The sequence below is a fragment of the Littorina saxatilis genome, linkage group LG7, assembly GCF_037325665.1.
Source record: "Littorina saxatilis isolate snail1 linkage group LG7, US_GU_Lsax_2.0, whole genome shotgun sequence".
In the NCBI taxonomy this organism is placed as follows: domain Eukaryota; kingdom Metazoa; phylum Mollusca; class Gastropoda; order Littorinimorpha; family Littorinidae; genus Littorina; species Littorina saxatilis.
In genome coordinates, this window is record NC_090251.1 from 55,286,178 (window position 1) to 55,314,044 (window position 27,867).

Below are 27,867 nucleotides of genomic sequence, written 5' to 3' on the forward strand. Positions count from 1 at the left end.
TCATTGCACAAAATCGAAGTGACCAGTCCAAATTGAGTCACTGCGGATAGAGAATGGGATGTAGGGGCGAGCTTCAAAAGCACACACGTGTGTCGATGCTCCTCAGTTTGGTTCAAATTGTTTCCATGGGACCAAAATATTCCACATTATCATCATCATCATCATCATCATCATCATCATCATCATCATCATCATCATCATCATCATCATCATCATCATCATCATCATCATCATCATCAAAACTCTCTACTTCAACAAAAAGTTACAAAACCTAACCGAAAAAATAATAAGCAACATGAGACATGATTGATCATCAAAGCAAGTATCAGATCTACACACCCACCCGGCGAGGTGGTCGGGTTCTAGAACTGCCGATAGCAGTCATTGCACGCGGAGCGGTTTAGTGGTGACTAACTACACACCCACCCGGCGAGGTGGTCGGGTTCTAGAACTGCCGATAGCAGTCATTGCACGCGGAGCGGTTTAGTGGTGACTAACTACACACCCACCCGGCGAGGTGGTCGGGTTCTAGAACTGCCGATAGCAGTCATTGCACGCGGAGCGGTTTAGTGGTGACTAACTACACACCCACCCGGCGAGGTGGTCGGGTTCTAGAACTGCCGATAGCAGTCATTGCACGCGGAGCGGTTTAGTGGTGACTAACTACACACCCACCCGGCGAGGTGGTCGGGTTCTAGAACTGCCGATAGCAGTCATTGCACGCGGAGCGGTTTAGTGGTGACTAACTACACACACATACATGCATACGTACATACACACATACGCACACACGAACAACACAGCGGAATGACGTCGTTAGGGACACCAGAAGACAGTGTCCAAATGTCTTGTCCAAATGTCTTGTCCTGGTTAAGTCAGAAGTCCTGTTGTCCAGAGTTCAGTATTCATCATATTGCAAGTCGTAACACGCATTAAAGTCTTGCTGGTTTCATCGAACGATTTCATCGTCTTGTGATAAAGTCAAGGTATTGTTTAAAAAGGAATGAAAGAAATAGTTGTTATTTGTTTCTTTCGTGCAAGCCTCACTCCACTGCACCGCACCAGTCACGCAATCCACAGTTTCGGAACTTCACACACAAAAACCGCACGGAACATTTCTGCTGCTGGTTCGTTTCACGACCCCCCACATTCTTTGCGACGAAGATCCTCGACTTCACAGGCAAATCACCAACGACAGCTGTTCCCTGGCAACTTCAGCCGTTGCTAGACAACGAGATCTTCCCCGTCACGCATCTGCTGATCTGGTAAGGCTCCAAGTTGCCTAGCAACACCAAGTCGCCTGGGAAAGTCGAAGGCGTTGCCTGGATGACACGACCATAAAGCTGGTTGCCCATGGTGACACGACCACAAAGCTGGTTGCCATGGTTGCACGATCTCTTCTTCTCCCAAAGTTTGTCAGTAAAACCCAGCATCCTGGCAAGCTCTCCATATTCCAGCGTACTGGAACCGGACTGGAGTTCTGCCGTCAATCACGGACGTAGAGCTGTGGCGTAGGGTCGCAGAGCTGGGGGGGGGGGGGGAGGAACTCGGGTGGGGGTAGGGCATGGGGGAGAGGGGGAGTGGGAGGATGGGGCAAGGAGGGGGGAAGGATTAGCTCTTGGTGCAAGACGACGAGCTTTCCCGGTTGTTGTTCCCGTTGTCGTCCTGCCACTTGTCGAGCGAGCGACGGCGGGCGTTCATGAAGAAGTTGGCCACGGTGGACACCTCCAGGCCTAGCTGCTGGGCGATGGTCATCTGCATCTCTTTGGACGGCCGCTTGGTCTCCTTGAAGATGGCGTGGAGGGTCCTGCGCTGGATGTCGGTGAAGACCAGGCGGGGCTTCTTGGGCGGGCGGTTCTCCTCGGGCTGCTTGTCCGGCTCGGGCTCCTTCCGCTTGCAGGCTGCCCGGCACAAACAGAAACAAGGGATGAGTTGGGGTTGGTGTTGGTGTGGTGGTGGAGGTATGTTGTGCACGTGGTGCTTGTGCTGTTGCTGGGATGAGAAAGACAGAATGAGACAGGATTGAGAGAGAGAGAGAGAGAGAGAGAGAGAGAGAGTCAGTGTGTGTGTGTGTGTGTGTGTGTGTGTGTGTGTGAGAGAGAGAGAGAGAGAGAGTCAGACAGTGTGTGTGTGTGTGTGTGTGTGTGTGTGAGAGAGAGAGATAGAGAGAGAGTCAGACAGTGTGTGTGTGTGTGAGAGAGAGAGAGAGAGAGAGAGAGAGAGAGAGAGAGAGAGAGAGAGAGAGAGAGAGAGAGAGACAGAGAGACAGAGACAGAGATGGAGGGAGGGAGGAGAATAGGAGAATGAGAGAGTCATCGTTTTGTATTAAAAGCGATTATAGGGGCAATGAAATGTTGTTTGGTTTTGACGGCGAGATCAGAACTAAAACCAGGATGAGGGTGGAGAAGAAAGTGAGTGAATATTTGTGTTCCCTGTCAACATATACACGCACACCACCACAAACAAGCAAATAAGGAAACACATGTTCATAACATGCTATTCCTAATCACAGATACAAAGATAAAGACAAATGAACCGCTGGAAACACACACACACACACACACACACACACACACACACACACACACACACACACACACACACTTACTCTTTTTATGTCTCTCTCTCTCTCTCTCTCTCTCTCTCTCTCTCTCTCTCTCTCTCTCTCTCTCTCTCTCTCTCTCTCGCTGTCGAACACATACATACATGTATACACCTCTCTCTCTGACGTAGAAAAACAAACAAACCCACGCACAAAAAACAAACAACATCCTATCAACACGCACCCCCACAAGCAGCCCCACAATTACCGAAGAGAAGCCCTAAAATGCCCAACGATTTGAGAACTTCCGTCACAAGAAAGAAGCCCGCAAACAACAGGCCTAACCTCGTTAAGTATGTAAAAACACTTTCTGCACCGAGTGTTTCATAATTGCTCAAACGTTGGCGCGAGTGATCACTCCCAAATTATGGCCATTTTTAGAAACAAAAACACTTTAGAAAAGAAAGACGGCAACAAGCCTACGCTTCCTCTGTCTAATTTTGGATGTTTTTTTTAAAACATCGCTGTAAACGAGGAGATTTGGTGTGAACAACTGAGGACGGAACGATCGTTTAAAGTATTTTTGACCACAATGAGGTAAGTTCCGGTTGTTCACACCTGTACTTTAAGACTGAGATAATTACTTTGCTTGATTTAGAATGGTGTTTAGAACAGGTTGAACACAACAAGACAGACAGACAGACAGACAGACAAACACACGTACGTTCACACACACACACACACACACACACACACACACAGACACAGACACACACACATACACACACACACACACGTATCTACGTCCATACGGAGCATAACAGGCTGTCACTAAAAAATTGAATAAGAGAGAGATGGGGGTGGGGGGAGAAAGGGGGAGAGAGAAAGGGGGAGAGAGAAAGGGGGAGAGAGAAAGGGGGAAAGAGAAAGGGGGAGAGAGAAAGGGGGAGAGAGAAAGGGAGAGAGAGAAAGGGGGAGAGAGAAAGGGGGAGAGAGAAAGGGAGAGAGAGAAAGGGAGAGAGAGAAAGGGGGAGAGAGAAAGGGGGAAAGAGAAAGGGAGAGAGAGAAAGGGGGAGAGAGAAAGGGGGAGAGAGAAAGGCAGAAAAAGAGAGACAGTGATAGACAAAGACAGAGAGAACAGGAACCACAGACAAAAACAAAGACAGACGGAGACATTTGGCACTGAATTCACTGCCAACAGCACGAAACATAACACAAAACCAACGACAAATCCACAAAACCTTTGCTCTACTTCGGCCTTCAAACAGCACTACAGTCTCTCTACAGGCTTGCATCTAACAAGCTTGCTATCAATATTACCAGTGTGTGTGTTCAACTCAAAATGTAGAAAAGAAACGTAATCTTAGTTTTAACAACTGAAAATAAAATAAAATAGACATAAAAGAAAAGTGCAGTGAAATTCTACGGCTCTTGATTTGCTGCACAAAGCGTTTCCTTTGCGTGACAATTCTTTAAAAAAAAGGGTGTCAAAAACAGAAAGAAAAGGCTTTCTGTCTATAAAACTAAACAAAGAAGCAGGCATTGTGAACAATTAAATAAAAAGCTCTTTGCAGTGAAGAAAATTATAACAGAAAAGAAAACTATTCATCAACGTCCGAGACTTAAGTTTTCCAAGCAATAGTCAAATTTGTCTCCTAACACTTTTTTAGAGTGGAAAAGTCAGACTTTGTATATTCTCCAAGAAAATATTTAATAACCAAATTCATCTCCTAAAGCTCTCTGATGGTATATGGCCAAGTTGACGGTAGAGGTCGGTTTTTGTGGTTTTGCTGTGGGTTGGGTAAGGGAGGGAACTCCCAACTCACCTTCGGCCATGAAGCTCTGTTGTGGTTGAACATAACTCGGTTTGTTGGGGGAGGAAGGTTTGAACGCGGAACCTGAAGGGACACACAAAATAAGAGGGCGGGTTTAGATATATAGTGTCCACACACATGTCCACTTCCTGGTCCAGTAGTAGGTATCTTGACCATTTTGGCCTCAACACACATTACGCATCTGATGTGGAATCAGTTTGCTCTTCCGTCCGCAATGTGATTATCTCATCACTGCTGTGTAATGTGTAACTTTTCAAGCAACCATTTGTATCTGTTCAAATGGTATCAATTGGTATCTCTTTCTAACTGCCAATGGTATCAATTGGTCTCTCTTTCTAACTGCCAATGGTATCAAATAGTATCTCTTTCTAACTGCAAATGGCATCAAATGGTATCTCTTTCGAACTTCTTTGTTTTGTAGTTTCTAAACTCTTCCTGAATTCTTTTGATTGAAACAGGTACTACTGGACAAGGAAGAAAATAAAAAGGTGCCTAATTAAGCTGTTGCCAATACGTGCAGATAGCAGCAATGCATATGAAACTACTGCACACATTACCATAGCAAACAATCAATGATATAGAAATGCTTTTTTTTGTCCACGATAGTTATGCATTTAATCATCAATATATCTGAAAAGTGCTCGAAATTTAGACATAAGTATGCAACATCTACAGACAATTGTACAAGTGGTAACTGTCATCGTAAGCCTTATTTTTTTTTACTAATGACATTTTTTTGTCAAATAAAGGCATATAAGCATTGAACATCTTCGTGTGCATTAACATGAAACAATTCTAAAAACTAACAACTAACTCAAACTTAAATCTCTGTAAAACAAACAACAAAGAGCAAAATAAACATGCAAATGCAATAACATGTTACAGACATAATTACATCAAACACACTGAACGATAAGATTATTTTCAATACTGACACACACAGCAAAAACAAAACACGTAAAGCGTTTAATACACCGTACGATGCCAATACACGTATCTAAATATTTCATGATTCAAGCCTGCAGTCGAAAAAAGATAAGTATGACGGGTGTTCAGTGTTGGTAGAAAAAACCCCAGGGAGATATAGAGATCAAGGGGGTGGAAGAGAGAGAGAGAGAGAGAGAGAGAGAGAGAGAGAGAGAGAGAGAGAGAGAGAGAGAGAGAGAGAGAGAGAGAGAGAGAGAGAGAGAGAGAGAGAGAGAGAGAGAGTTCTTGAATTCATCAAACGTTACTTAAAAGAGCAAACCAAGTCATTAAAGCGGCCCAGTATAGTGTGGCATGAAATCTCATCTTCCACTTGAAGCATGATTCGACAACACCACAGACACAGGAAAAGAAAAAGGGTATTGAACGGCTTGTCAACTTTTTTTGCACACATTTTGAAACCTTACCAACTTTAAAAAAACAAAAAAACAACAACAACAATCTGTCGCTTCTTCCTAACCTTTGTGTATCCTTCTAGTCTACTGTCATCGCGTGCACATGTTAGACCAGGTCGCCTAAATGTCGCTTCTTCCTAACCTTTGTGTATCCTTCTAGTCTACTGTCATCGCGTGCACATGTTAGACCAGGTCGCCTAAATGTCGCTTCTTCCTGACCTTTTTGTATCCTTCTAGTCTACTGTCATCGCGTGCACATGTTAGACCAGGTCGCCTAAATGTCGCTTCTTCCTAACCTTTGTGTATCCTTCTAGTCTACTGTCATCGCGTGCACATGTTAGACCAGGTCGCCTAAATGTCGCTTCTTCCTAACCTTTTTTTATCCTTCTAGTCTACTGTCATCGCGTGCACATGTTAGACCAGGTCGCCTAAATGTCGCTTTTTCCTGACCTTTTTTTTTTTTTATCCTTCTAGTCTACTGTCATCGCGTGCACATGTTAGACCAGGTCGCCTAAATGTCGCTTCTTCCTAACCTTGTTTTTATCCTTCTAGTCTACTGTCATCGCGTGCACATGTTAGACCAGGTCGCCTAAATGTCGCTTCTTCCTAACCTTTTTTTATCCTTCTAGTCTACTGTCATCGCGTGCACATGTTAGACCAGGTCGCCTAAATGTCGCTTCTTCCTAACCTTTTTGTATCCTTCTAGTCTACTGTCATCGCGTGCACATGTTAGACCAGGTCGCCTAAATGCAGTAAAGCTCAGCATCATACCACTACCAACAAGAGCAGGCCCACAGAGTAACGTCCTAAGAACAGCTTAACCCCTCCTTTCGTTTTCTCGCAAAACAAGACTCTCCTCCGCTTAATCCATAGCAAAACGAAGATCGGCAGGAGACACAAGCGGACCACTGCAGCCAAAACCAACCAAGGCTCGTGTGGTTTTAGCCACAGAAAACCCACCCTGTCTTAACAAACAAGAACACACTCCTCAGCAAAACTGGGAAGATGGGGAGACATAACTCCAAGACAACTTGGTCAGTACTCGTTGTCGTTGCTAGGCCTTAATGTCCAAATACGATAGCACTACATTCGGAGTTTATTACGACATTAACGGTGTTTATTACGACATTAACGGTGTTTTCTCCTCAGTCTTAGTGTTTTGTAATGCCTTGGAGATCAAAAAAAGAAGAAGCTAGCTATCTTTGACTCAATTACAAAAGATACAAATCAATGTTCCCGCAGCAGTAGGTGTTTGTCGCTTTGCGTTAGCGCAACATCTGTGTTTGTTACAAAACTTAGTATCAAGACCTGAAGTCGCTGTGTTGCGACGTTAAACTAGCAATTCAAAAATGTATGGGCATAGTATCAAAACCAGAAGTAACTAGCTGTAAAAAACCCACCTAAAACAACAGCCCAACTGCATGTAGTTTTTAGCAGATACAAATTAATGTTCCTGTTTTTGTTGCTTTACAGCGCAACATCGGTGTTAGTTACACAGGCTTTGTTTCAAAAACAGAACTAGCTAAACAAAAACAACAGCACAACCTACATGTAGCTATTAAAAGACACAAATCAAAGTTCCTGCAGCAAGTTCTTGTCACTTTATAGAGCAACATAAATGTTCATTACGCGGTCTTAATTTAAAACCCAGAAGCTTCTAGCTAAAAAAAAAAATTTAAAAAAAACCAAGACAACACTACATGATGCAAATCGATGTTGGTGCGGCAGGTTGTGGCTTTACGGTGGCGCGACATTGAGTGTTTGTGACAACAGGGCGTGGCCCTATCTTTACCGGGGACACACAGCATACAGCTTGTTGTCGTTTGGGCTGGGCCGATACCGTCAACAGGCAGCGATTTGACAAACAACGCTAATGCCACACAAAACAAGCGTGCGTGTGTGTGCACAGTCTTTCTGTTGCTGCTGTTGTAAAGTGTTGCCTGTTGTAAAGTGTTGCCTGTTGTAAAGTGTTGCCTGTTTTTGTGTGTGTTTTCTACTCCGGGTTCATTTCACTAACATGTTCTGTGGACGTTTTTTTCACGGGTTTGGTAGCTTTTTTTCGTAGGTAAGAAAATTCTGGTTAAATTTGAGTACTATGTGAATCTTTGCTAAATTCGGTACGTTGCACAAAGACTTCACCCCCCCCCCCCCCCCCCCTCTGAAAAAAAACCCCGACTTCGGCTTTAACCTTTTCCGTTCTCCTCCTCTGAATAAACAGACAGACAGACATATACACTCTAAACAAAAGTGTTCCACTCCTGAACACCCTTTCTGTAACCACTTCTGAACACCCTTTTAGTAGAACACTTTTGGAACACTTATGGAACACAAAAAGTGTTCTATACACAAAAAGTGTTCCAAAAGTGTTCCAAAAGTGTTCACATCTGAACACTTTTAAGTGTTCACCCCGCTGTAACCACTTCTGAACACATAAAAGTGTTCAGGTCAACACTTTTAGAACACTTTTGGAACACTTTTAGAACACTTTTAGAACACTTTTGGAACACTTTTAGAACACTTTTAGAACACTTTTGGAACACTTTTGGAACACTTTTAGAACACTTTTGGAACACTTTCATCCTGCACTGTCATACAATTCAGAAAGACATTAAAATCAAATTTTGTGAGCAAAGAAGCATTTTTAATTGACAAAAGGAAATGTCTGCAGCAGTCGCAGAACAAACGGGTCTGGGGTAGGAATTGTTGAACACATAATATACCGAGCAACAAAATTCGTCATTGTTTGATTGACAAAATCTTCATCAATTATAGAGTTAGAATTATTAAACTACAAAAGTTTAATGAAGGCATGTTTGACCTTGTTTTTGTGTGATTATTTTGATGCTGTGACTGTTTTAACACACGGGACAAGCAGGTTTATCGTAAAACACATAATGCGCGCTCGCAGCACGTGCAAGTGGAGCAGGAGAAATCTGATGTGTGAGATGTGTTCACTAATGCATTAGCAACCAAAAGAGACCATGGCACGCTTGCTGCCAGTCTCACTTTTGAAACAGCCAGGATGCCACGATTGACACCACCAAAATGCCAGGTCGATTTAAAACTGGGGATGATCCAGAAGCGCTGGCATGTGCTTTAAACGTGCATGTGTCAACAGTTTATCTCCTTCTGCAATGTTCTGGTGACATTGGAAGCACTGCAGTTATGCAACGCGGTAGATTTTTTCGCATTACCCCAATAAGACAAGATCGCAAATTCCTTCCACAGCGTCTTCGACATCGATTCAATTCAGCCGGTGACAATACCAGGAACATCACTGGAAGCAACCAGTGTCCGATCAGTGGCCAGAGAACGCGATGAAGGCTGACTGAGCGAGACCTCCAAAACTTCGTTTTGTCCCGTGTGTTGAAACAATCGCAGCATCAAAATACTCACGCAACAGCTGTGTCAAACATGCCTTCATCAAAATGTTGTGGTTTGATAATTCTAACTCCATAATTGTTCGAGATTTTGTCAATCAAACATTGCAGAATTTTTTCGCGTTTCTTTTGTTGCTCGGTATATGTTGCTATTAAATAATATGAACGGAGCTGTGGTAAACCCCATCTTGAAAGTTCACACACGAAAGTCCGATAACAAAAACACCCTTCAGAGTTGGGAGGATTCCAGGCCCTTGGTCTTTGGTTTAGTTTTCAACTCGCTGTCCGGAACATCCTGTTCGAAATAAAAGTGAGTTTTAGAACATGATGCATTTCCAACTCTTAACAGGTTTGTGTTAAACGTTTGTACTTAATTGATAACACTGAAGTGTAAATCTTAACTAATAGTGGACTTCTTCTTGCTGTCAGCAGATCTCCAACAATCGCAGTTACAGGTAAACTTTTTTTTATTCCAGAACGGGCATAGGTCACATAACAGAGAACAAATACGTCACGTCCAATTCGCTCTCACCTTCCCAACACACAATGACACTCGCATGCACGCACATGCACACACGACTGAATGTAAAAAGTAATCCCTCTTGAAGCAGGAGTCTGTCCCTAAGAACAAAAAGTAGAATTAAAATAGGTCTTTCGCAAGGATTTCATTAGCGCGTGGCCACTCTGGAAAATGGCACTCTACAAATTGTTTATATAAGGTAAGCAGTAAACCGTACTGCTAATGTGGTGAGGCCTTGAGCACGCCCGTTTTCCTTAACTCGTTCTTAACCTATGTGAACCCAGGGAAAACACCTTGTCAACAATCACTGGAAGCCAAAGATCACTGTCGCAATTAATCGTGAACTCCGATGAGTTTTAGTTCAAAGAAAAGGGTGTCATATTGAATGCACCCTCTAGTAATCCGTTTGTAAAGAAACTACCTAAGTTTTGTTGGTTTGATCTAAATAATGAATTATAAGGAAATCATTTATTATGTAATGTATTCTATATTATAGAATGCATTCTATAACGTCCCGAACTGCCTACTATGATAAAATGCATTCTATTTACACAAAATACCAAAATGCTTTTTATGATAGAATGCGTTCTTTAACGTCCTGAAATGCATTATAATGTATATGCATAATGTCCCGAAACTACAACAGGCCAGTCCCGCAAAGAAAAGCAGAACTACACACACACACACACACAGCCACACACACGCACAGAGAGAGAGAGAGAGAGAGAGAGAGACAGAGACAGAGAGAGACAGAGAGAGACAGAGAGAGACAGAGACAGAGAGAGAGACAGAGAGAGAGACAGAGACAGACAGAGAGATAGAGACAGAGACAGAGACAGAGAGAAAGAGAGAGCTGTGTGTGAGAGTGTTTGTAGATCTGCTTTCGAAGCAGGGACCATACCGAGCTGGCCTGTAGAAGTTTTGTGGCGCTTTATGGAATGCATTCTATCATAAGAATGCATTCTATCATAAGAATGCATTGTTGGACGTTATAGAATGCATTCTATAATAGAATACATTTCTGGGCAAATGACAAGTATGATTGAATGCATTCTATATTATACAATGTTTTTTATTTTATAGAATGCATTCTATAAATATATATAGAATGTGTTCTATGATATGGAATGCATTCTTTAATATAAAATGCATTCTAATTTCTATCATAATTTTCTAAAATATTTCATTATTTAGATCAAACTAACCAAAACTTACAAACGGATCGCTTTTAACTCACGTGATCTCAAGCTAAACCTACGTGAACCGAAGGAAAACACCTTGTCAGCGACCATTGGAGGCCAGCGATCACTGTCAAAACCAATCATAAACTCCGATGAGAATATTTTCAAAAGAAAAGGGTGTCATATTGAATGCACCCTGCATACACTGTTAGCGGCAATGGCAGATCCAAGCGGATCAGCAGCGTGTTGTCTGTTGGCCATGATTTGACTAAAGCTGGCCTCAGTGTTTACGGCACTACTCTACCATAACGAATGGAAATTCTGAGTAGACTTAGTTCAGGAAAACATTTTATCATTGCAGGCCTCAGCACTCACTGAACTTAAAAATATGTATATTTTTTCCACCTTTTAAGGAGAAGACTGCAAAATAAGGCAGCATTCTCAAAATGTAACTGCGCTGTATCCCACAGAAAGCTTAAACTTACATGAAGTGCATCCACAAGGTTTCGTCGCATTACTGTTAGCTCCATCTCCAGAAAGTGAACGGCCTCAGCCAAGCAGTGTGGTTCCTGCACACACAAGATGCATGTTAAGAAATCAAACACTATTTTACTGAAGTTCCACATCGTAGCAACACTGACAAGTGTTCTCATTCTCATACTTTTGTTTATTGTGAAACTGTGTATCAACATTTAGATTTCTGTCAAATGTGGAAGGTCAGGGCTGGCTGTGTGTGTGTGTGTGTGTGTGTGTGTGTGTGTGTGTGTGTCCACATATGAGTTTGGCGACTGTCTGGTGTGTTTTGCACGGAGATATTAATTTTGAAACAGAGTATTTCAGAAAATAGTATAATCAATGATTCCGCAACCGCCGGCACAGTTGGCCTAGTGGTAAGGCGTCCGCCCGATGATCGGGAGGTCGTGGCTTCGAACCCCGGCCGGGTCATACCTAAAACTTTAAAATTGGCAATCTAGTGGCTGCTCCGCCTGGCGTCTGGGGTTAGTGCTAGGACTGGTTGGTCCGGTGTCAGAATAATGTGACTAGGTGAGACATGAAGCCTGTGCTGCGACTTCTGTCTTGTGTGTGGCGCACGTTAAATGTCAAAGCAGCACCGCCCTGATATGGCCCTTCGTAGTCGGCTGGGCGTTAAGCAAACAAACAAACAAAACTTATCAGATCAATTTGAAAGTCAATATTTCTCTGCAAAACTACACACTATATGCAAATGCAGGACATGCGTACCTTGGTAAACACGTCTGGGTTGCCGTCAGTGCCTCCTGTTCATCCTCAGTGCAATTCAGAAGAAATGTGCGCAGGTTACGCCCACATCGATTCGCCACATGGGCACATCAGCTCAAACGGCTTCCCAGTTCCCTGAAAGTGTGATAGATCTGTGAAATCAAATACAACCAAGCATGCATAGAATTATTCTAAATTGCGCACACAATCAACCTGGCCACTATTATGATGAATGTTGTTCATTAATGTATGCTGTTTTTAGCCTACCGCTTCACTTTATATATAGCGTGCAGATCGTACATCTATGATCTAACCAAAGGAAGAAGAAGAATCCAAAAATCTGCAAATGTATTGCTCTGACCACAGGCGGAAGCCGGGAAGGTATCGTTCACTGGACCACCATTATAATTATAAGGAACCCCTGGACATACAAGTATAACAATAACACAAAACCAAGCACATCAACCAGAATAAAAAATCAACATCAAATTGAAATAGAGTTTATTTACCAACGCAGAACGTCTAGATCTAATGTAAAGTCCACTGATCAGCTGAAACCGTTGCGACAGCAAAATTAGAGAAATTGTCTTCAAACGTCCACAGATACAAGTAACAGGAACATGTTACAACAAAAATACGAGTGACTAAGCTTAGATGAATTAATACAAAATCTCAGCAAGCAACTTACAGATAACAATCGGAAATCCTGAGCCCAACGCAGCGACAACGCAGACAGGTCCACAGATCTAAAAGTGTCAACGTTCTTTTTTGGTCCAGCTGAAGCATGATGGGACAATTAGTAACATTATTAAATTGTAAAAATAAAAATGCTAATATACTTACCGCTTATTAGATGTCTCAGATGAAATAAATGTTTGATGAAAAAATATAAGCACAACACGATTAAAAACAAAAACAAAAAAACGTCCCGCAGCGGTCTAGGGGGTATAAAAATTATATACTCTAAGCGACGCTAGATCCCGACGAGTCTCCGTAGCTCAATCGGTGGAGCGCTGACATGGCAAGGCGTAGGTCTCGGGTTCGAATCTGCTCATGGCCCAAATATTTTAAATGTATTATTTTATTCGGAGCATGACTAAAAGACGAAGTGGAACACTTGTGAAACACTTGTGGAACACTTGTTGAACACGTGTGTTCACCTGGTGTTCCACTGTGCAAAAAAGTGTTTACCATGTGTTCCAAAAGTGTTCAGGTAGCAGAGGATGCTTCAGGATAACACATTGAGAACACTTTCTGTGTTCCAAAAGTGTAAAAATGTGTTCACCCTAACACTTTAAGTGTTCACCCTAAACACTTTCAGTGTTCTCAAAGTGTTATAAAATTTAGAGTGTAGACAGGCGCATACTGTCTTCCCCGTCTCTCTCTCAGCTCTCTTCCACCCCAAACCTCTTCCACCCAAACCTCTTCCACCCCAAACCTCTTCCACCCCAAACCTCTTCCACCCCAAACCTCTTCCACCCCAAACCTCTTCCACCCCAAACCTCTTCCACCCAAACCTCTTCCACCCCAAACCTCTTCCACCCCAAACCTCTTCCACCCCAAACCTCTTCCACCCAAACCTCTTCCACCCCAAACCTCTTCCACCCCAAACCTCTTCCACCCAAACCTCTTCCACCCCAAACCTCTTCCACCCCAAACCTCTTCCACCCCAAACCTCTTTCTTTGTCTTCCTTTCTTACACAGTATTCCCATTTTGGCAAAAAGCATAACGATAATTCACAAGCCAACATAATGATTTCTGTCCCTCGCTGTGTTACACAACACGAGTCTATTTATGAAACGCGACGTACTACCAAAATATCATACCGAAGATAAGATTGTGTAATCAGTGGTGTATTCATTTATCACGGTGACAGATTCCTAATCTGAGCATTCCTGGTAAACCCCAGCGCACTGTCTCAACGTCACCGCCTCTACACTCACTCAACTTCACCCCTGTGAATAATAAGACCCCCTGTAAGTCAAAATCAGACAATCCCTGATATGATGGATCGTCCTAGCAAGATTCAGCATGTTCTCTGCTCACGCCACCGTTCCAGAGTCGTGTTCAAACAGTACCTAGTCTCAACTGTGTCCTTGGTGCATGAAAGTTTAAGCTCGACAAGCAACTTTCTTTCTTTCTTTATTTGGTGTTTAACGTCATTTTTAACCACAAAGGTTATATCGCGACGAGGGAAAGGGGGGAGATGGGATAGGGGAAAGGGGCGAGATGGGATAGAGCCACTTGTTAAGTGTTTCTTGTTCACAAAAGCACTAATAAAAAAATTGCTCCAGGGGCTTGCAACGTAGTACAATATATGACCTTACTGGGAGAATGCAAGTTTCCAGCACAAAGGACTAAACATTTCTTACATACTGCTTGACTAAAATCTTTACAAACATTGACTATATTCTATACAAGAACCACTTAACAAGGGTAATAAGTGAAGAATTTTATGGGTGAGAAAAGTAAAGTAAAAGGACTTTGGGGAGGCAGAAATAGAGAAGAAACAAGAAAAAGATCCTAATTAGGTTCACGGCATCGAGAGTGATGCGACCTTCTCTCAGAAGTTAGAGAAGGCTCCCCCATCCACCACCCGGGGGACGCGCCTCTACGCCAATTAGGGGGCGCGAGGTCGACAAGCAACAAACAAAAACAAAAACACAAAAAAACAAGAACAACACATAGATTAATTGATAATTTACATAAGATCTACACAAACTGGAACATATCTTTCGATGTAAAAGAGCGGAAACATATCTTAAGGTTTTTACATGAGCCGGAATATAATTTCAGATTTTTATATGAGCCGTAACATATCTTACAATTTACGTGTCCTAGAATATATCTTCAGATTTACAGGAGCTGAAACGTATCTTCAACACAAAGGACCCCCCCCCCCCCCCCCATTTCTGCAGAGTCGGTTACTCTCTACAAACATTTGGTGTAGATTTTCGGCCTATGCACCCCTGGTGTGGGAATCACCCACACCCACAAGAAAAGACAAACGCCTCTAAACCTGAGGATTATGCCTACCTGGAGACCACACAATGTCACAGCCTACGGCGCCTTTTGACCGAGATATACATGAAACACAATGCGACGTCTGAGCATGACCCGAATGGACTCTTCGATCTGTTTATCAGCTTATCGTGCGTCTAAATTTGACTTAAAAAAAACACCCAAAGCCACTGAAATCAGAAGAAAGAGAGCTTGTTACGGGGAATGTCAAGTTATTTCTGTCCGATTCAGTCTTACGTCCAACAGAATTTGCTGTTTAAAACTGTACAGTTCACCTGATCAATTGAGGCCAACTTATTATTAGCACTGACGTAATGAGCAAGAAAAAGCTGAACACACACACACGCACACGCACACCACGAACACGACCAAAAATATAACCACATAGACTAATTTCCCGACAAACCGTTACTGCGCGTGCCCGATGTTACAGACAGAGTAGAGGCAGAAACATCTTCATTAATAGAGAAAGGGCTTAAATTAAGTCGAAATCTCCCTCAAACCCCCCCCCCTCCCCCCGCCCCCTTACCAACTCTGTCCTGCACCGGTTACAGCTGTCATACATGACTGGCTTGTCCCCATAGCAACGCAATGGAAACAAAAGGCCGTGGGCTTCCGACGGTCTCAAAAGACTGAGAAGAGAGAGAGAGAGAGAGAGAGAGAGAGAGAGAGCTGAGCGAAGCCGCTGAGAAGGGATTTGGGACACGGAGAGTGGTACTGGTAAATACCATTAGAAACATTAATTTTATTTTTGTTTTGCAACAATATTTCTTGCTCAGACTTCGTGTGCACCTAGTTTTCATGGCAATATTCTTCTTGCGGGGGCGTGCGTGTGTGTGTGTCTATGATTGTGAGTGTGTTTCTCTCGAGTTTCTCGTAATTGAGATAATAAAGTGTTCTATGTCTATGTGTTCTCCGTATGCGTCAATTCAACTCAAAGTACACTCCCCCCCCCCCCCCCCCCCCCCCCCCGCGCCTCGTTTCTCTTCCTCCCATCGCTTTCTCTGTCGCCGTCCGAGCCCTCTCTCCCCTACCCCCCCCCCTCCCGCTCCCCTCTCTCTCAGCCACCGACCATCTCTCTCTGAACCGAGTCATTTCTCACATTCTCCCACCCCCAGATCTTCTCTCTCCGTCAGTCTCAGCCCCCCCCCCCCCCACCCTCTTCTCTCTCTCAGCCACCGACCATCTCTCTCTGAACCGAGTCATTTCTCACATTCTCCCACCCCCAGATCTCTCTCCGTCAGTCTCAGCCACCCCCACCCCCCTTACCCCAGTCTCTCAGTCCCCCAACAGCTGTTGCTCTCTCACAGACGTTTCAATAACATCAGAGCACCCAGTCCTGCTTCCTGTGTTTGTCCCGTTTTATCTCCAGTGCTGATTTTGAGATTACCCGCCTCTGGGGACAGACGATGCCAACCCCGGTGAAAGGAAGGGTCACCACCACTCGTCCCCTCGTGCCACCCGCTCAACGACTCTGGGAGAGGGGCAAGAGGGTTTGGAGGGGGGGGGGGGGGGTGGTGGATGGTGGAAGGCAGGGAGATAAGTGTGTATGTGTTTTGGGGGGCGGGGGGGGGGGGTGTGTGAGTATGTGGGGGGGGGGGTGACACTCTGTGTGTGTGTGTGTGTGTGTGTGTGTGTGTGTGTGTGTGTGTGTGTGTAAAGATATTATAAAAAAAACAACATTGGTGCTGTTCAATTGTTGTTCATATTTTTAAAAACATTTTTGAACTGTAATCAACGCCAAAAAGTCATTTGAGTAAACCGTTGCTTATAACGCCCCTGTATACGTGATAATAGCCGTAGCATATCAGCTCCAACTGACGAACATAAAAACCGACACTGAAACCGGGATGTTCAAACACAATTCTCCTAACATTCTATGTGAATCAAACTAAGTGGATAAAAAAAAGTTGTCAAGCATCTGTGCTTTTCTCCCTTGGCATGGCTCGTCTCCAATGGTGACGACGCTCCCCCTTTGTGGCGGTTCTCTCCCTTTATTCTTGTGCGACAGCGGCAATATGGACGCCAGCAGATATGAAGACAGTTGTCAACTTCCCTACCCTGCTGGCTGACAGATCGGGGCTGGGGTGTCAGCGATCTGAGGCTGGGTTCTGTAGCAGACTACAAGAACCGTACGCAGGAGTTGTGGAAGACGGGTGGGGGGGGGAGGGGGTGGAGAGAGAGAGAGAGAGAGAGAGAGAGAGAAAGAGAGAGAGAGCGACTGAGAGAAAGCAAGAGAGAGAGAGAGAGACAGAGACAGAGAGAGAGCGAGCGAGAGAGAGAGAGAGAGAGAGAGAGAGAGAGAGAGAGACAGAGACAGAGAGAAAAAGAGATTGCTGGGGACCGCCTCTGCATCCATCCACTATTCATTTCATCATCCCCAGCCTTCAAAAGCCGCACGCAACAATTTCAATTCTTCAAAAGCCCATTCATGTCAGATTGGCGACGCGTTAGGGTCAACCTCCCCCCTCTATCACTCAGCAGAAAGAAAGAAAACATCATGGAGAAAAAAATAGAATCGAAATCCCCTGAGAATTGTGTCGCGCGCGATGCTCCTCGCCTGATTTAACCGGCGCCATTGTTCGTCGTTAGCTGACAATCAAGTCTCGCGCGACTTCGTGATTGAAGGAAAACGTCACTTCCGCTGTGGAAAAAAATATTGTTTTGCCTGCAATTAATTGACGGGTTGTTTGATTTTAATGCCTGCCTATCTGAAGAAAGCGGTTTCGCTTTGCAGACAGACTGGAGAATCAGGACACAGACACACTGGAGAATCAGGACGACAGACACACTGGAGAATCAGGACGACAGACACACTGGAGAATCAGGACACAGACAGACTGGAGAATCAGGACGACAGACAGACTGGAGAATCAGGACACAGATAGACTGGAGAATCAGGACGACAGACACACTGGAGAATCAGGACGACAGACAGACTGGAGAATCAGGACACAGACACACTGGAGAATCAGGACACAGACACACTGGAGAATCAGGACGACAGACACACTGGAGAATCAGGACGACAGACACACTGGAGAATCAGGACGACAGACAGACTGGAGAATCAGGACACAGACAGACTGGAGAATCAGGACACAGACACACTGGAGAATCAGGACACAGACACACTGGAGAATCAGGACACAGACACACTGGAGAATCAGGACGACAGACACACTGGAGAATCAGGACACAGACACACTGGAGAATCAGGACGACAGACACACTGGAGAATCAGGACACAGACAGACTGGAGAATCAGGACATAGACACACTGGAGAATCAGGACGACAGACAGACTGGAGAATCAGGACGACAGACAGACTGGAGAATCAGGACACAGACACACTGGAGAATCAGGACACAGACAGACTGGAGAATCAGGACACAGACAGACTGGAGAATCAGGACACAAACAGACTGGAGAATCAGGACGACAGACAGACTGGAGAATCAGGACGACAGACAGACTGGAGAATCAGGACGACAGACAGACTGGAGAATCAGGACGACAGACAGACTGGAGAATCAGGACGACAGACAGACTGGAGAATCAGGACACAGACACACTGGAGAATCAGGACGACAGACACACTGGAGAATCAGGACACAGACAGACTGGAGAATCAGGACGACAGACACACTGGAGAATCAGGACACAGACAGACTGGAGAATCAGGACGACAGACACACTGGAGAATCAGGACGACAGACAGACTGGAGAATCAGGACACAGACACACTGGAGAATCAGGACGACAGACACACTGGAGAATCAGGACACAGACAGACTGGAGAATCAGGACACAGACACACTGGAGAATCAGGACACAGACACACTGGAGAATCAGGACACAGACAGACTGGAGAATCAGGACGACAGACAGACTGGAGAATCAGGACGACAGACAGACTGGAGAATTAGGACACAGACACACTGGAGAATCAGGACACAGACACACTGGAGAATCAAGACGACAGACACACTGGAGAATTAGGACACAGACACACTGGAGAATCAGGACACAGACACACTGGAGAATCAGGACGACAGACACACTGGAGAATCAGGACGACAGACACACTGGAGAATCAGGACGACAGACAAACTGGAGAATCAGGACACAGACACACTGGAGAATCAGGACGACAGACACACTGGAGAATCAGGACACAGACACACTGGAGAATCAGGACACAGACAGACTGAAGAATCAGGACGACAGACACACTGGAGAATCAGGACACAGACAGACTGGAGAATCAGGACACAGACACACTGGAGAATCAGGACGACAGACACACTGGAGAATCAGGACGACAGACAGACTGGAGAATCAGGACGACAGACACACTGGAGAATCAGGACGACAGACACACTGGAGAATCAGGACGACAGACAGACTGGAGAATCAGGACACAGACACACTGGAGAATCAGGACGACAGACACACTGGAGAATCAGGACGACGGACACACTGGAGAATCAGGACGACAGACACACTGGAGAATCAGGACGACAGACAGACTGGAGAATCAGGACACAGACAGACTGGAGAATCAGGACGACAGACAGACTGGAGAATCAGGACACAGACAGACTGGAGAATCAGGACACAGACACACTGGAGAATCAGGACGACAGACACACTGGAGAATCAGGACGACAGACACACTGGAGAATCAGGACGACAGACAGACTGGAGAATCAGGACACAGACACACTGGAGAATCAGGACGACAGACAGACTGGAGAATCAGGACACAGACACACTGGAGAATCAGGACACAGACACACTGGAGAATCAGGACGACAGACACACTGGAGAATCAGGACGACAGACAGACTGGAGAATCAGGACACAGACAGACTGGAGAATCAGGACGACAGACACACTGGAGAATCAGGACGACAGACAGACTGGAGAATCAGGACACAGACACACTGGAGAATCAGGACATAGACACACTGGAGAATCAGGACACAGACACACTGGAGAATCAGGACACAGACACACTGGAGAATCAGCACACAGACACACTGGAGAATCAGGACGACAGACAGACTGGAGAATCAGGACACAGACACACTGAAGAATCAGGACGACAGACACACTGGAGAATCAGGACGACAGACACACTGGAGAATCAGGACGACAGACACACTGGAGAATCAGGACGACAGACACACTGGAGAATCAGGACACAGACAGACTGGAGAATCAGGACATAGACACACTGGAGAATCAGCACACAGACACACTGGAGAATCAGGACACAGACACACTGGAGAATCAGGACGACAGACACACTGGAGAATCAGGACACAGACAGACTGGAGAATCAGGACGACAGACACACTGGAGAATCAGGACACAGACAGACTGGAGAATCAGGACGACAGACAGACTGGAGAATCAGGACACAGACAGACTGGAGAATCAGGACACAGACAGACTGGAGAATCAGGACGACAGACACACTGGAGAATCAGGACGACAGACAGACTGGAGAATCAGGACGACAGACACACTGGAGAATCAGGACGACAGACAGACTGGAGAATCAGGACACAGACACACTGGAGAATCAGGACACAGACACACTGAAGGACAGACCGAGCGACAGACAGAAAGACAGACAGAAAGACAGACAGGAAAACAGAGAGGCAGAGTAAAACTAAGGTGCCGTTTCATTCATAGTGTATATTTATACCATGCTAGGAATGCTAATGAGACTGAACCTTGGAACGAAGTATTAGCATCACTGAATGCAAACCAATGCAAACTAATCCTCCGCAAAGGCCTCGGCTCTACGTTTCAAAAACCACTAACCAAGTAACGCAATGCCAAGAAACACAAACACACACACACAAACAAAGAAACACACACACACACACACACACAGCCTCGACACTGACATGAGTACAACCAAGTAACCCAAAGCATCAAACACCACGAACCAAGCAACTCACACTCGCACAAAAACCAAGTCCTCTCCAGTATTCCAACCCACTGCATCGCGTGAGAAAAGCGACATATGTTTCCATAGCACACGGTACACTTCAGACGGACTGGCAACACGAGACGGAGGCCAAAAGCACCTTCAGGAGACAATACAAAACTTCTTCTCCTCCTCTCCTGATTCTACTCCTCATTGTTCTCCTTCATAGACAACTCCTTGCTTGGTCCCTGCATGGAAGGAACGAGTGGGCCCGACCCTCTTTTGTACTCAGCAATTAAACCTATTCAACTTAGTGCTGAATTGTCTCCGTATCTTCCGTGTTTTCCGTCAAGTTTCTACGAGTACGGTACGCACAGTGCGACCTGTCGAGTACGGTGGTGGGGAGGGGGTCAGCCGCGTGGATATAAGGATCCATAGATGTAACTGTCGTTGGTCCGCCCTCATCGTATTAAATTCCCTTTTTTTGTTTGTTTGTTTGCTTAACGCCCAGCCGACCACGAAGGGCCATATCAGGGCGGTGCTGCTTTGACATATAACGTGCGCCACACACAAGACAGAAGTCGCAGCACCGGCTTCATGTCTCACCCAGTCACATTATTCTGACACCGGACAAACCAGTCCTAGCACTAACCCCATAATGCCAGACGCCAGGCGGAGCAGCCACTAGATTGCCAATTTTAAAGTCTTAGGTATGACCCGGCCGGGGTTCGAACCCACGACCTCCCGATCACGGGGCGGACGCCTTACCACTAGGCCACCGTGCCGGTATTAAATTCCCCCAAAATTCCCTCAAATAGGTTATTTCCCTGTGAGTACTTTAAGGTCAACTTCATCGATGGATTTCACAGTCGATAGATCCAACTGTCGGTGGATTTAAAGGAATTTAATGTTTCGTTGAATCTGATAATTATGGTGCGCTCGGATATGCCTGCGATCGTTATTTTTTTTACTGGCACACTCTTGCCTTAGCTCCGTATGAGGTTCCTCGCAATGAGCTGCAACTCCCATGTTCACTCGGTGTTTTGTGTGTGTGTGTGTGTGTGTGTGTGTGTGTGTGTGTGTGTGTATGTGTGTGTGTGTGAGTAGGCTTTTACATGTATGGCCGTTGTCTTCTCCAACCATTTCAGCAGTCATACTCCTTTTGAGAGGGGGTGGGTGGGGGGAGATTGTCTTCAACCCTGATCCCTTTGAAGTTTTCCTGCGACTCTTTAACAACGGGTTTCACTGTACATTTTGTTGTGTGTCAGCGTCCTCATAGTACTCCACCTCCTATGGGCCGTGACGTCTTGCTTTCCTTCTTCAACTCCCGTCTTTTGTTCCATTGTGCAGACAACAACAGCTCCGTGCAGTGCCAAGCTGCTTCCTGCACTAGAGTTGCTGGTCCACAGCATGCAGTGCATGCTGGAATCCGGACGGGCAATATGCGTCATGCGTCGCCCAGTCAAGTTCTGCGGTTGTTTGTTGATTTGTCATGTCCCTATTTTTCTATCCGGGACCAAGACTAATGTGTGCGCCACTGTGAACCATTTTATGTGGAGTATGTATTCTTCTCATGTTCAAAAATCGATTTGTGCAAATTTAGACAATTCTAAGTTTCTTAATGAAGTCCTCTTCTTGCATCCTGTGTGTGTTAACCTGTTTCCTAAATTGACCAAATATTCCTTTGCATTGCACTGGTGGACCATCCTGTGATTCTGTGATCGAGTACATCCAGTTGTACAAGCACAGTCATGCAACCGAAGATGCTACACATACAGAAAGCTAAGTAAACTAACAATGACTTCAGGCACTTATCTTTTCGAAAGCGCAGTCTTGTCACTGTAGAAATGCACCACGTACTATGGAAAGTTCCAGGTCAAACACAACTCTCCAAGCAGATAAGACCTTCTGGCAGAAATCCCTCCCCATGTAACAACACTACATCCACAAATGAATACAAGCTTCTCTTTAGTGGTTTACCCAAGCTGCGTAGGACTCGCTTCAAAACAAATCCCCAAACGAACAGCAACACCCCGTCAACAAGATTCACAGCAGAGAGGATTAGGCAATAAAAGCACAAACCCAAGGGGGACAGCTAGCTATCCACACAAGCCACTCACTTCAAATCATTAATAATCACCCTCGCATTCCAACGGGGGCGCCCGGTTCCATAACGAGTATTGACCACATAAAAAAAAGCTAAAAATAAAAGCTGGGGCATATCAACCCGTTTTCCTGGCCGCAATTGGAATATTGATGCAATAACTCAATAACGGTTTCCGGTGCTCCTCCGCGGCCCACGGAGGAGTGACAGTCTACGGCCATTTTTTTTCTCTCTCTCACCCTTTCCCTCCTATTCTGCCACGCTGATCGAAGCGTGTGTGATCAATGTGTCTCGCGGGGGGGGGGGGGGGGGGGGGGGGAGGGGGGGGTACAGTCGCAACTCGGCACGTGTAAAACAGCTGAAGGAAATTGCTGTGTCTCCCGAACTGTCACTGCGTCTGCCTTTGACATGGATTCCTGGCCAGAACTGCTGTTCTCTGAGGCTCGTCTGTTTACAACCCTAACTTTTCACAACTGACTTGGCAAGCGTACCTTAGAAGTATTTGCTATGCTTACATTACACGTTATTGCTTCAGTTACATATGGGACGTCACTGCTCTACTTACAGTTACATATGGGACGTCACTGCTCTACTTACAGTTACATATGGGACGTCACTGCTCTACTTACAGTTACATATGGGACGTCACTGCTCTACTTACAGTTACATATGGGACGTCACTGCTCTACTTACAGTTACATATGGGACGTCACTGCTCTACTTACAGTTACATATGGGACGTCACTGCTCTACTTACAGTTACATATGGGACGTCACTGCTCTACTTACAGTTACATATGGGACGTCACTGCTCTACTTACAGTTACATATGGGACGTCACTGCTCTACTTACAGTTACATATGGGACGTCACTGCTCTACTTACAGTTACATATGGGACGTCACTGCTCTACTTACATTTGGTAGCATTACTTCTGCTCCCCCAGAAATGGAATTTCGGATTTGCATCACGATAAAAACCTTCAACTACGTCCTAATCCAGAAACAGTTGCCAGTGCTAATGCAGACGCCAAAGGAACTAAATTATTTCCGGAAAGGGCATATCAAGTGAAAAAGGACATCTCAACTGGACTGAAAGGACATTTCAACTGGAAAAGGACATCTCAACTGGAAAAGGACATCTCAACTGGAAAAGGACATTTCAACTGGAAAAGGACATCTCAACTGGAAAAGGACATCTCAACTGGAAAAGGACATCTCAACTGGAAAAGGACATCTCAACTGGAAAAGGACATCTCAACTGGAAAAAGGACATCTCAAGTGAAAAGGACATCCTAACTACCTTTTCAGAAACTGACGGTCTTGTGGACTATTCACTAACGTGACCTGCAACACGAACGGAGATTCCTGCCGGATTAAGGCACGGCTTTGTATTTTTTTTTAATGTATCATTTATTGATTGATTGACCTTTTTTCTCTATTTTTTTCTTCTTATCGTTTAAAAAGAAGACTTCGTGTAACAGCTCTTTGTCATTCCCGGTTAACCCTTCACATGGGATAGAATGGCGAATGGAAGCAAAGCTACAATTTGATATATAGTTTTACAAAATACAGAGTAGCTTGTTGTTGTATTAACTCCAACGAGTCCATGCAGGTGTGCGTTTGCATAATTATTTGTGTACTTTTGCGCAGATAAAGACTAACGGTTACTGTTACTGAGGCCAGCGCCATTAAAACATTATGCGCAGAAATACAGGGCTAGTCTCTCTCTTATTTCCATCCTGACAAGCGACTACCCGATTGACGCAACAATGACGCTAAATGGTAATTGCAGACTTGTTCCATGGGGGCCTTGGCACCCCGTACTTCATGAACTACTGCCATTAACCCCCACCACCCCCCCCTCCCCTCCCGAACCACACACACTAAAACCGTCCTCTATCATCTTCCTCCCTTCTCCTCCTCCCCTCCTCTCAGCCCCTCCCAAATCTAATTCCACTTGCCGCCGTTTAATTGAGAAACCCGGGTAGCAACGAAGGCATTGACTCCGCAAATGAGGGTGGCTTTTGTTCCCACAGTATGGTGACAGCGCTCAGAGCTGCAACAGCAAGCGCACTGGCATTCAACCAAGGCCTCCTTTTTTATGCACAGCCATTTCCATAGAGACTGGCTCCTGCAACGCGTCGAATGAAAAGCAAGCTCGCCTGGGCTTGGAATGGAAAATTATAGGCTGTAGGCTACACAGTTTTGGGTGCACTTGTCAGGGACGCAGCGTAAATGCGACAATTTCTTTCTAGATACTCGGCAAGTGCAAAGGAGATGGCAGATGGGGGAGGGGGAGATGTTTATAAGCATGGTTCCTAGGTATGGTTGCTAATGGGGGCCCGGGTAGCTCAGGTGGTAGAGCACTGGACTTGTGATCGAGAGGTCGCTGGTTCGAATCCGGGCCGGGACGGACACGGGTCAACTTTATGTGCAGACCCAGAGACGGTATCCATCTCCCACCCCCGTGTCACCACAATGGCACGTTAAAGATCTTGGTCATTCTACCATAAGTGCAGATGGCTGATACCACCTAAACACGCAAACATCAAAAAGCCGTGAGGGCGTAAAACTCGAATCGTATAAACCAATTCATGTCCAATATAGGCAATTAAGACCTGACGGACAATAAGCCCCTTAAAACTTTTTTTTATGGTTGCTAAGTAATCGTCGCAATATCAAGACGTGCTTGGTTACAACCTAGGAATCACAAATTGCGAATGTTCTGATATTATTATATTCCATTGATCGTACAATTAATGTTTAATGTTTCTTGTCTTTTTTGAGTTATGAACCAAACATTTTTTCTCTGGTTCTTCATTGACTTATATGTCCGTCGTGAAAAAAGGTAGACTGAAGTCTGTTTGGAACTGGTACTCTTCATGTCTTCCCCGGACTGTCAATCCAATCAACATTCTGAACATTCATTGTGATGATCTCATATCCCGATGTTTATAAATATTTACAACATTAGAAAAGAAAGTGAAAAAGAAAAGTCGAAGCGCCAGTTCAGCTTGTTTCCCCTTTATTTCCCATGTCGTGACACTGCTCTGTTTCATTCTCCAAATGGCCTTGCTATATTTGCATCCTTGCCCCCTCCTCTCTCCCCCCCCCCCCCCCCCGGGCCCCATCAACACATCCCGCTCTCTCTCGGTCATAGGAAGGACACGAAATGTACAGGAAATGGAGAAAGGAAGATTCACTTTCTACTTATACGTTTCCGGCTTTTATCCTGGGTTGCACATTACCTTGCACAAAGCAGGGAGGACCCTTGTGATACCCTTCCCGGCTCCAACACCCCAGCCTCGCACGACACGGTGTAAACGAAGCAGTAACAAAGCCACCCTATAACGAAGGTAATGTTCCCTTTCAATCGCTTCCATTAATGTAGTTAACACAGCATCACTCCTTCACTCGCTTTGATGTCCCATTTATGCCGCTGCCCCGCAAAGTTAAACCTAGAGAGAGAGAGAACAAAACAACCCATGCCCCGACCCGTCGACAACGTCGGGCCATTGCCATTTCTTCTTCTCGTCAGTTTTCAGATGCCAGAGCTGATGCGTTAGAAACAGTAATGGTCACGGGGAACAATACCGACAAACAATGACTGTCGCTTTTTCAAAACCGCTTGCAGCCAGCCTCGTTTGCAAACCTCGCTCAACATCCGGGCCTTTAACGGGGTGCTGCCTGCATTACGGCAACAAATACATACACTGCATTATCCACTTGCAATTCTTTTTTCTTTCAGCGATTTTTTTTCTCTTCTTTCGGCAAGTTTTTTTCTTCTTCTTCGTGCAACAAACTTTTCTCTCTCTTCTCTTGTGCGGGTTTTTTAAAAAGCAAATTAAACGGCGGGGTTCTGCAATGCCCGAGCAACCAGCGAGCATCGCGCCTAGCTATTGAAAAAGGTCCGCGGCGGGTTGAAAAGAAAGCGGTTTGTATTTTCAGGAAAAATGACGTTGGCCGTTGTGCGCACGGCACTTTAGCAAAGTGGTCCTCGTCTTCCTCTGGTCCCAGACCCGTCCATTAGGCGTTTGGCTGTGTGTGTTTGTGTGTGCCTTTCACTCTCTCCGTCTCTCTTTCTCTCCGTCTCTCTCTCTCTCTCTCTCTGTTTCCGTCTCCCTCTCTGTCTCTCTCCCGCTTTCTGTCTCAGTCTCTCCTTGACCTTGTCTCAGTTTCCCTCTCTTTCTTTCTCTCAGTCTCTCTCTATCAACCTCTCTCTCCGTCTTTCTGTGTTTCAGTCTCTCTCTCTGTCTCTCTCCCGCCTTCTGTCTCTAACTGTCTCAGTTTCCCTCTATTTCTTAGTTTCTATCCCCCCCCCTTTTTTTTTACCAGTCTCTCTATCAGCCTCTCTCTCTCTCTCTCCCCCTCTCTCTGTAAACATTTTCACATTTCAAAAAGTGCTGTCCTCTCCCTCTTCTGCTGTTGCCCCTGCTCTCCTCCAGCCATGCTATTCACCATTACTGACGATCTCACACAGCAGCTCTTCTAGTGGTATCCACAAGCACCCCAGCACAAACACTGAGCAGGTTTTACCGGCCGAAAAGAACATGAGAATTGAGAAATGGGATGGGGCAAAAAAACGGACCAACTTGTTATTCAGGACGACATTTGTTTTAAAGAATAAACCTGAATAAAAGCGACCAACCTGTACGTATGACAACACAGGCATTTTCACCTTTACAACACTTGTTTTTAAGGATGTTGTATGGGGA

General features: G+C 45.2%; 1 protein-coding gene and 1 long non-coding RNA gene across 5 annotated transcripts in view; both read right to left on the reverse strand.

Annotated features, from left to right (window-relative positions):
• Positions 1-1,562: 1,562 nt before the first annotated feature.
• Positions 1,563-27,867, reverse strand: part of LOC138971844 (one cut domain family member 2-like) — an 84,795-nt gene continuing 58,490 nt past the window's right edge. For all 4 annotated transcript variants that reach the window (XM_070344676.1, XM_070344674.1, XM_070344675.1 and 1 more), the window contains 2 exons: positions 4,369-4,440; positions 1,563-1,901 (listed from right to left, as the gene is read on the reverse strand). In XM_070344676.1, coding sequence (XP_070200777.1) covers positions 1,612-1,901; positions 4,369-4,440 — 362 coding nt within the window. In that variant the 3' untranslated portion in view covers positions 1,563-1,611. The remainder of the gene's footprint in view (positions 1,902-4,368; positions 4,441-27,867) is intronic.
• On the reverse strand, positions 8,149-12,792 carry LOC138971846 (uncharacterized). The gene is made up of 4 exons (XR_011457397.1): positions 12,765-12,792; positions 12,080-12,211; positions 11,323-11,406; positions 8,149-9,431 (listed from the first exon to the last, which is right to left on the reverse strand). It is a non-coding gene; the product is annotated as an uncharacterized lncRNA (long non-coding RNA).